This window comes from Syngnathus scovelli, chromosome 9, assembly GCF_024217435.2.
Source record: "Syngnathus scovelli strain Florida chromosome 9, RoL_Ssco_1.2, whole genome shotgun sequence".
Taxonomy (NCBI): domain Eukaryota; kingdom Metazoa; phylum Chordata; class Actinopteri; order Syngnathiformes; family Syngnathidae; genus Syngnathus; species Syngnathus scovelli.
In genome coordinates, this window is record NC_090855.1 from 3,797,337 (window position 1) to 3,808,157 (window position 10,821).

General features: G+C 42.7%; 1 protein-coding gene across 1 annotated transcript; it reads right to left on the reverse strand.

Annotated features, from left to right (window-relative positions):
- Positions 1-312: 312 nt before the first annotated feature.
- On the reverse strand, positions 313-10,356 carry nradd (neurotrophin receptor associated death domain). Its single transcript, XM_049729508.1, has 6 exons — positions 9,966-10,356; positions 3,020-3,152; positions 2,562-2,915; positions 1,634-1,832; positions 1,429-1,571; positions 313-1,341 (listed from the first exon to the last, which is right to left on the reverse strand). The coding sequence occupies exons 1-6, from the start codon at positions 10,002-10,004 to the stop codon at positions 1,028-1,030; spliced, it is 1,182 nt and encodes a 393-aa protein (XP_049585465.1). The 5' UTR covers positions 10,005-10,356; the 3' UTR covers positions 313-1,027.
- Between the last annotated feature and the right edge of the window lie 465 nt (positions 10,357-10,821).

The following is a 10,821-nucleotide window of genomic DNA, read 5'->3' on the forward strand; positions in this document are numbered from 1 at the left end:
GCTCAACATTGGTCTTAAAGTACACTGACTTGCCATTTTTTAAATCTCTTTATTGAAACCAACTGTGCTATCTACAAGGGTAAAAAAAAATGCAACTGGTTCCGGAAGCAAATGTAAAGCTTCATTTTCTTAGGTTCGGAATTATTGAGGGGGAAAAAGTTAAATTATTTTTCAAACTAGTTCAACATGATTTCTACAAAAAAAATATTGCTGAATTAATATCTCTCAAGACTTAATTGCAGCATTTTAGATCTTATTTGTATTGCTTATTACACTTACATTTACAGTTTAAAAAAAAAAACAAGCATTAAATATTATTACAAATTATTTATTCATTAAATGACACCAAACAAAAAGGCACAGTAAGATGAACTATATACAAAAAACAATACCGTACATGAATTAGAAAAATGACCGACTGATGTCGCATACGCAGACAAGAGTAGTGTGGGAGGATTCAAACTCAAAATGGTAATAAAATAAATACAGAAAGTGAAAAGGGAAAAAAAATGTTCAGTCGTAATGTAATCCCTTTTCCTCAATTCTCATAATGTGAACCGCGCTGCGGATATTTACAATCACAGCGAGGAAGAGCTCAAAGAAATGTTAAACTGCCTCATTCCTAATATTTTCTCATTTTGAAGAAATACCAACAATGAACAAAAAACAATAAAACATGTCACGCACAGATAAGAACATTTTAAGTGTTTATGTCAACAGTGATCCTCTTTATGCATGCAAACTAGTTTTCAGACTTTGTGAGAAATTCTAATCATTGACTACAAATCTTTTAAAGGCCACGTATGACTCAAAATGGCCTCCTGTGTAAACTTAGAATAAAAAATAAAAAAAGTCTCTAGAATATTACAAATGAATCTGTCCCGATTGTAGATATGTTGTGTGGCCTGTGGATGTTGTTATAAGTGATAAAAAAAAGAGTTTGGCTGATGAAGGCACTTGTGGAGATAAAATGATATTTTTGTGGAAATAATACTTTTTTCCCTGTCCAGGAAAGTCGGGTACTGGGTCACACTACCGAGACGCCTTGCGCGGGGCAGTTTAGAGCCGAGACCACGTCGGGCCTCTCGATGCGAGCCAACGCCGAGCACAGCACTCCCAAAGTGGAGCCTTCTTTCTGGGCCCAGTTGGAGAGTAGCGTATGCGCGGGGGCCTCGCCGTGCCCAAACAGGTCCAGCTGTTCCGTTTCGTACCCCAGCGCCTGACCCAGATGCTGCCAGCCGCGGCCGGCTCCTTCCTGCAGGAGGCGCTCTACCTCTTCCTGTCTCTGGGGCGGCAGGTTGACGTACAGGCGGGTGTCCTGCTTGCTGTCCCTCTTTGTACCTGTGGTTGGAAGGGGGCGGGGCAAAATAACGCATTAAGCCTTTTCTCTAAATACTCTTGCCTTTAGCGCCAGACAGCAAGTCTCACCTTTGGAAGGCTGATTGTCTTGAAGGCTCTGCGAGTCGAGAAAAACTCCGCTGTCACTTTGAAGCTTCTCTCCCTCTGGAGACGCTCCCAGCTCAGCCGCACGTGCTTTAGATAAGGCCTTCTTCTGCTTACACGATCTCCAGCTGCAATAAGCATTGAAAATCTGTCGTAGAAGCAAACCAACCCGTCTCCGATGAGAACTTACCACTTGTAAGCCACGTAAACGAGCAGACCCAGGACCACCGCGGCTAGCACGGACACGTAGGCCAGGATGTTGTTGTTGCCGTTCTCACCCTGCGGGGTGTGCTTTGGTGTCACCTGAGCAAAACCTTCTCCGCCTGGTGTCACATTCTCCACACCTGACAAGCTTGTAGTTTCTCGGGAGATAATGTGCAGCTTTTTATCTGGCGAGAGAAGTGGAGTTTTGGGACTTGTGTTAATAGAGGCCTTAAGACAATCTGAATTTTAATTCTCTTTACACTGTTTGTTATGTGCGTCTTGGCCACCAGGGGGCAGATGTACATAATACACTTTCAATCAAGATGTTAATAGTGAGTCTGTTACTTGAACCAACCAGATTCTGGCAAGTCAATATCAGTCGACGTCGAGCTCCCCTGAGGGTTAAAAACCTTCCCTTGCCGCTTTTTCCCAGCTTCTGTCTCCCTCCTGTGGTTTAGCTATTTTAGGCTCAAAGGCCACCAGCTACTGTGGTGACCCCCAGTAGGTCAAAGAGTCACGACATATGTATGTATGACCTTACTCCCAGCGTAGTCATTTGGAAGCCCACCATCTCGTCTCCATTTTTTTTTTTTTGGAGTAGTTAACCTCCAAGTGCTTAACTGTTGCTCTTTTCTTCACTGCTGTTGCTTCTTGCTTTGGCCATTGTGCAGTTCTGGTGAGGTGTGGATTCAGATGTTGACCACATGTGTGTGTTTTTCCTCTGAAGCCCTCCCACTACTTTCAGATTCTTTTTATCTCCAAGGCCATTTCCGTGACACTCGTTCCAAGTGATGGAAACTGTCGTTTTGGCCCTTCCTTCACACGGCGTCAGCGCTTTGGAACGTACATGTGAAAACTGTTTTCCAAAACATCGTTACCGTTTCCGATTGAAAACACGCTCATCGTTTCCTCACCCATGCAGAGTGTGTCCGAGTTAGGTATGCAGGCTCGGATCTCCACCTCGCTGTCTGTGCACTGGGTGCATCGCTGGCAGGGTTTGGTGTGAGTGTGCTCTTCGGAGAAGGTTCCCGGGCCGCACGATCGGCACTGAGTGTCCCCCTTGGGGCCGCACTGCTCCTCCGCCCCCTCGCCACGCTTGCATTTGGAACAAGGTGCACATAACCTGTAGGCTCGGAAGTAGAAGAAGCCGACGTCGCATTCGCATTGCGTGTCTTCGTTGGCGGAACACGGAGCCGACATCGGGAGGCCGTGCGGGCAACGCGAGCATGGGACGCAATGGCTGAGGTCTTCAGAGGAGGAGAAGGTTCCTGTGAGGAAAATAACACTCATGACGTTAGTGCCTCTTACACAAAAGTAATAATTAGACAGGTCTTGTGTATTAGTGGGGTAACTCGAGAAGATAATTGCTTACCCTGTGGGCATGGTATGCATTTGGTATCTTCTTTTCCACACTCCACTGCTACTCCAAAGCCCGCAGGACACACACTGCAACACTCGCCGGATTCAGTCAACTGTCCGCTGGTGCAAGCATCACCAAAGACAACCTGGAAGAAAAAAATTAATTGCAAGAAAATTCATGTAAGAGAAATCGTGCGTTTGTAGGATATTGTGATTTACAAGGAATATTTCAGAATGAGTACTGATACTTAAATCTAAAATTTTATTCTACACAATAACAAAAGAATTGTGAAGACCTTTTTTTTCTGGTGATGATTTGCTGAAGTATAAAACTGTCACGGTATAGCGCCACCTACTGCCTAGGAGGATCACCCGCCCCACACACACACACTCAAAAAGTATCGGTGTCTGGTATTGGCAGCCTCCGCAAGTTGAATTTCCCATTTTTGTTAACTCATGTTTTTTTTAAATGCTCTTTTTTTACTTTGCTCCACATGTGGGGAAATGACACACTCATGAGCAATAAAAAAAAAAAAATCAGGGCAGTGGGTGACTAGAATAGGGTCTTTTTTTTTTCTCCCCTGCTTAATCTTTCCATCTGCCATGATTTTGGCCCTTAAAGTGCTCGGAGGCCTTATCTACAAGTGGGTAATGGCGAGCCCAGCATGAGTTATGACATAAGGGATAGATCAGACATTCCAAACAGATTGTGCACTGGGGTTTGGCGCCTGACAGCAGAGGCTGGCTTTAATCAGATGGCTTTGGAGCGCTGAGAAGAATAAGAGGGGGGGGGAGCCACCCAAAAAAAAAAAAAGGAGGAAGGAATCAGAGCTTTGACACCTCCGGCTCACGGCCGACCAATGACAATGGCCGGACTTTGTGTGATTTCTCCAGAGAAAGACGTGGGAGGTGGTATCTTCCAGCCTGAGGCGAGGGTGTCGCTTGCACGCGGATGCCCAGCATGCGAGTGTCTGTCTGGGGGAGAGCGAGACCTTTGAAGTCCACCCCCGAGAAGCCCTGCAGGTGTTTGGATGAAGCTCACTATTTCACTCCTCCTCCCCATCTGCAGGCATCTTAAACATGCACTCATTTAAAAGCAGATTGGCCTGCCTTGCCCCGGAGGGAGTCTGACGACAGCAAACAGATGTCTAACAACTAAAGGGTGAAACGTAACAAGGCGCTGATGGTTCTCTTTGTGAAGTCTGAAGAAACGCCAAACAACGTGCGTGAACCTGCAAACGACCCAAAGGCAGTGATCCCCCAAATATAAAGCTCCCAGCTGATATGACCGGAGAAAGCGTTTCGAATCGGTGGGGCTTGCCTGGATCCAAAAACAACAGCCGGGCTGAGTGCGGCCCTTTCAGAGGAGCCTGATGATATCTGAAAACCCAGATCAGAAGTATTAGGACGTAGGGGCCACGGCATCCGGCACAATCCAGTAAGATGTTTGGATTTGCCGCACCGGGACCGCGTTTGGAGCACGGAAAACAGACCCAACTCCTGTTAAATCTCGACTTTGATAAATATTTAGAAATGATGGCTCTGTTCGGAGAGCTGACACGTTTTATGTCGCCTGAGTGAGTTTGGGTCCGCCTGGAGGCCAGAATCGGGCCAGAGCTGATGAGCACACAATGAAAGATGGCGTCCATCCACAGTCGAAGCAGTCATCTGTGCAGCAGACTAGTGACTAAGCCATTATCCACTTTATGAATGGAATGGCGGCTAATGTTTACCAGCGGGATTTTCCAACCGTGGGATGAGCAGAACACTTGTTAATGTGCAGATGAGACATGATGGGCAATTTCAAGTTGGGTAGAGTTAAAATGCAAGACAGATGTTTGGTGTTTTGTTATTAGGACAAGTACTTAAAGTAGTCGCAACAACTTATTTTTAGTCTAATAAAATACTATATGCCTGGAAGTATTGTTTATATTGTCTGTCTACATGTGTTGCTCGAAGTTCTGTAGCATTACCACGTGGATTCGTTCAAATGAATCGTTCAACGAATCGTCCCCCCCATACACACACACTGATCCTTTTTTTCTTAACCAGTAGGTGTCAGTAATGTCCATTGAAGCTGGTGCCACCTCGCCGTAAAACAAAACGAAGAAGAAAATGACGTCACTTCCCTTCAAGTGAGGGAACGAAACCTGACTTTCCCGTCCGCGAACGTGTCAATGGTTCAGCTGCCTTCCTTCCCGTGCATCAACGGATCAGTCAGTGAACGTGTTGCGTCTCCCTCCTGGCGTGAACTATGGAAGCCAGAATGTAGATTTACGATTTGCCAAGGAAAGAAAGAACCACTCACTGAAACACCACTTCTTTCATGCGCGTTTTCTCCAAGCTAATGGCTAACTTGATCGCATGAAGGGATGCGCCGTTATGCAACAACGGGGAGATGATGCTTCTCTTTGGGTCATCTTGATTTTAGAACACTTATAGTAGTTTCTAATTAACGTGTATGCATATATACGCCTAAATATCGTTATCCAATATATCTACTGCAATTTCACATTAGATTGCTGGTTTGAAATGAGCTTTTATTATTATTTTAATAAACATTAAAACCTGTTAAAACTTGTCTGGTGTTTTATTCTTTTTATTTTTTTGGGCATGAAAACAAAAATCTGACATTTGGTTAACTGCTTTGTATGACTATATGTCTATGTGTTTCACGTTGTGTAATATGTGTTGGTGTCCCCCAAAATATAGAGCAAGTATTCAAATACACATTCTTGACACATACAAAAAATGCATATATAGTCTGTGTGACGTCACTGATCAAACAGCCAATCAGAAAGTGGGGGCTTTCACTTAAGCTTTGGCAATGATTTTTCCCTAATGAACTGGCCTGTATTAGGTACACTTAAAAATGGCAGTGTACCGAATGGAGTGTCCAAGTGACGTCACAGATCAAACAGCCAATCAGAAAGTGGGGGCTTTCACTTAAGCTTTGGCCATAATTTTTCCCTAATGAACTGGCCTGTTATTAGGTACACCTAAAAATGGCGGTGTACCTAATGGAGTGTCCAAGTGATGTCACAGAACAACCAGCCAATCAGAAAGTTACCCTCGTTAAACACACCTGCGTGAAAACTTTTAGCCACTTTCACGGTCAAAAGGAGCTAAAAGTTTTCACGCACCTGCACTTAACGAGGGGATCTTTGAAAACATGTTGGAATGCGGCCCTGTGACCTTTCACCTTATTTCCCTAATAAAGTGGCCTGTTATTAGGTACACTTGAAAATGGCGGTGTACCTAATGGAGTGTCTGTGTGATGCCCTCGTTAAGCGCAGGTGCGTGAAAAGTTTTAGCTTCTTTCACGTTCAAAAGGAGCTAAAAGTTTTCACGCACCTGCGCTTAACGAGGGTCACTTGGAAAACATGTTGGAACGCGGCCCCGAGGACTAGAGCTTGACACTTGTGACCTTTGACCATGATATTTCCCTAATAAAGTGGCCTGTTATGAGGTACACTTGAAAATGGCGGTGTACCTAATGGAGTGTCCGTGTGATTCCCTCGTTAAGCGCAGGTGCGTGAAAACTTTTAGCTCCTTTTGACCGTGAAAGTGGCTAAAAGTTTTCACGCAGGTGTGTTTAACGAGGGTAACTTTCTGATTGGCTGGTTGTTCTGTGACATCACTTGGACACTCCATTAGGTACACCGCCATTTTTAGGTGTACCTAATAACAGGCCAGTTCATTAGGGAAAAATCATGGCCAAAGCTTAAGTGAAAGCGAAAAGTGCCACACCCGCCCTCACCCCCACTTTCTGATTGGCTGTTTGATCTGTGACGTCACCTTGGACACTCCATTAGGTACACCGCCATTTTTAAGTGTACATAATACGGGCCAGTTCATTAGGGAAAAATCATTGCCAAAGCTTAAGTGAAAGCCCCCACTTTCTGATTGGCTGTTTGATCTGTGACGTCACACGTTTTTGTTTTCATGCCCAAAAAAAAATAAAAATGAGGAATAAAACACCAGACAAGTTTTAACAGGTTTTAATGTTTATTAAAATAATAATAAAAGTATATTTCAAACCAGCAATCTAATGTGAAATTGCAGTAGATATATTGGATAACGATATTTCGGCGTATATATGCATACACGTTATTTAAAATCTACTATAAGTGTTCTAAAATCAAGATGACCCAAAGAGAAGCATCATCTCCCCGTTGTTGCATAACGGCGCATCCCTTCATGCACTCAAATTAGCCGTTAGCTTGGAGAAAACGCGCATGAAAGAAGTGGTGTTTCTGTGAGTGGTTCTTTCTTTCCTTGGAAAATCGTCAATCGACATTCTGGCTTCCATAGTTCACGCCAGGAGGGAGACGCAACACGTTCACTGACTGATCCGTTGATGCACGGGAAAGAAGGCAGTTGACCTACTGACGCGCTCAGTGACGTCATTTTCTTCTTCGTTTTGTTTCACGGCGAGGTGGCACCAGCTTCAATGGACATTACTGACACCTACTGGTTGAAGTCATATGAACTGAAAAAAGAACATATCACTTTAGGAAGTGATTCGGTCACTCTCATTCACTGAAAAGATTCGTTCTTTTGAACCCATCATTCACTCACGAGCCAACACTATTATGTATCATTTTTCCATTTGTGATAAAAAGTCTCGTACAACATCATATGATGTCTATTCTGGAAAGCTAACCACCAATTTGTTCATATTATGATGAATCAGTTCCAGAGGTTAACTGTCACCATCATAAATCCATTTTCAACGGATTGTGTTGCACTTTAAGTGTAACATTCAAGAGTTTTTTTTTTCCATCGCTTCAAGTTGACAATCCACTTCTTAAAAAAGATCCAAATCAATCTCTGAACTGCTATTAAACATCCCGCTGTGACTTTGTGTGCACATTTCAAGGAGGCTTAAAGTGGCTGGGCACGCATTCAAGCACACTGACGCTTATCTGCTTGCCTTTAGGGCGAGAAAGTCCCAGTTGAAAAAGTAGCCAATGGGGGTCGCAGTTGCTTTTTTTTTTTCCTATTGGGATATAAAAAAGTTGCAATTTGAAGGGAGTCCCCACTGGGAATAGACGGACCACCAAGGAGCAAGGGGCTTACAATGTGGGGGCTTCTCTACTTGCACGGCTGCCCGAGTCACTCAGTCAACACACACACACATGCTCACATGCAGACTTCAGCCAAGCTTACTGAAACATTTTCTGTGTGCTTTGAAGTGAGTCAAAGCTCTCCTTTTAAGCACACGTGACGGACGGCCTCGGCAGTTAATTTAATCTGCGTGAAAATAAATACACAAAAGGATGCACTCACTCGGGCCTTCACGTCAGCACACTGACCCGTGAGCTACGCTATCATGACAACGAGACAGGCGTCTTTCAACACATAATGCTTGCCTAGGATTGGGAATGGAGTTGCTGATTACTGTCATGGAGCACAAATTAAAAAAATGCTTGGTTGTGCAATACTAACAGTAAATCAAACTCATCATCTGGCATGAAAGGGTGCTTGCAATTTACAATCCACCCCCTTCCACCACGTGGGGGAATTCTGCTTAATGTAAATGCTGTGGTAACAAAGCAACTACCAGAACCCCCAACACATTTTATAAGGGCCACAATGTGGGAGAAAATAAGGATAATTACTCTACTCCGGATATCCAGAGCCCAGCGATGCCGAGATGCTGAAAGTGAGGCCAGATTTTTCACAGTGAGATGCCCGAAGAAACAATAAGAAAGTCGAGTTGTTTACAACCACCTTGTTTGTAATTGAAAGCGGGTTAGAAGTTTGTTGAAATAACCACAACAGTTCTGCAGGGTAAAAGGAGAGATTTGAAAATTACTTCTTGGATTGGAGTGAGCAAAGTATGGTCTGAGGGATAAATATAGCACGACCCATTCTGATGAGCATTGTAGTTATTAAGAGTAATCTTTCTGTTAATTTAGCAAAAACATATTTTTATTAACATTTTTTTATCATTACACATTTTCATTGTTTATAATGAAATGTAAAGAGCCTATCAGACAAATAATTTACAGCGGCGTGTAAATTGAAATTCTCTTTGAGGGATGATAAAAAGCATCTAAAATTTGAAATTAAAAGGACGTAAGTATTTTTATTTTATTTTTTTGCTTTTGTATATAGTATTTTTAATCTTTTTTTTAAATAATGTATGCTATTTTTCCACGTTGTTCGGGTGTTTTTCGACATTTTCGCCAGGGGGAGCGCGTTCAAAAAGACACATTCGTCTGTCTGGAACGCGCACCTCATTTGCCGATTCTGCTTTACTAAGTGAATGAAATAAATTCCTGTAAAAAAAATATAAAAAAATCAAAGTACTCTTAAAGCAATTGTTAACATAATCGTTTGTAAACTATATTATATCACTTTGATGTGATAAATTAGGAAGCATGTCCTGACAAGACTAAAAGCCCCGGGCGCTTTTAGCTACTATAAGCTTCCGTTATACACTATAATTGATTTCATAACAACAATAAGAACATGTGATCGCATGTGACAGCTTCATTTATCCTTGTAAATCGTCATTCTTATGACTTTAATGAGTATAACGAATAAAACTACTTTATTTTAAATGCTGCCAATTATAATGTCTGGGGTCGGAAAATAAAGTGTCATGTGGCGTTCTTCTTTTTCACAGATGAACTACATTATCCCTGGGGGGGGGGAAAAAAAGTTTTCCGGAATGAAAACTCCCCAGCAGGCTTTTAGTGGTGTGCGTGTGTGCGCTTGCAGGAAGTGTGCCACAAAGGACTGAAAAACTTCAAGTGCCATGGAGTTAACGGTAACGATTTTTCTCACGTCATGAAAAAAAAAAAAAAATGATTTTTGGAGCTCAACTATGAGATTATTACTAACTACCAAAAATGTAGACCAACATGTTTAATAAGCCCTTTAAAATTAAGAGTGGGGGAAAAAAACAACACAAGTATTATCATCAAATGTAATGATTATTTTCTTACTTTGAGTAGAATCACCCCGCAGATGAGAAACGGTGCCATCCTTTTGGACTTTTTGTATGATGAACGATGGGGAAAAAAAGCCCCAAACAGCAGAGTCTCATCCAAAAAAACGTGTTTAAAAGGACGTTAAGTTTTCAAAAACAACTATTTTAGTAGGGAAGACCAATAATTCGCTCATAGTCCAACAACACTCGTCCTGTCTTTTCAGACAGACAGTGACGCGTTCAAAGTCCATCGGTCATTTCTGGATCGTCAGTTTTCGGGGGACTGGCACAAAGTTTCTTTTGTCTCAGCTTGCAGGATGCGGCGGCCGTGTGTGTGTGCGTGTGTGTGCATGTGTATGAGGGCTCTCTTACTGCTGTTCCACAGCACAGGCGAGAAAAGTTGCTGCGAGCTCTGCTTAAACATTTTTCTCCTCCCATACCCTTAGACATCACACGCCGCCGCTGATTGGCTGCATCCCTGAAGGGGGCGTGGTCTGTGCTACAGTTCTCCTGCTTGTCTTTCATATTTTTTTTGCAGCACCAAATATGATGGATACGTCATTCATCCTGTGAAGAAAACTACTCAATACATCGTGAAAGTTTACAATAGCTGTAGCTTTTTATTAAAAAATAAATAAAAATCAATTTAGAGAAACTAGGGTTTCAAACTAGGGTTAGGGTTTCAAACTTGGGTTAGAGTTTCAAACTAGGGTTTCAAGTAGGGTTTTGAAGTATGAAGTAAGTATCATTAAAACTTCAGGTTAGCCATTTGCCTGTGATTAGTTATCAGCGACAAGAAGAAAGCTTTTATTGCACAACTAAGTTATGTCACCTGTGTGAAGATCAAACCCACAACCTTCAAGTTGTGAGAC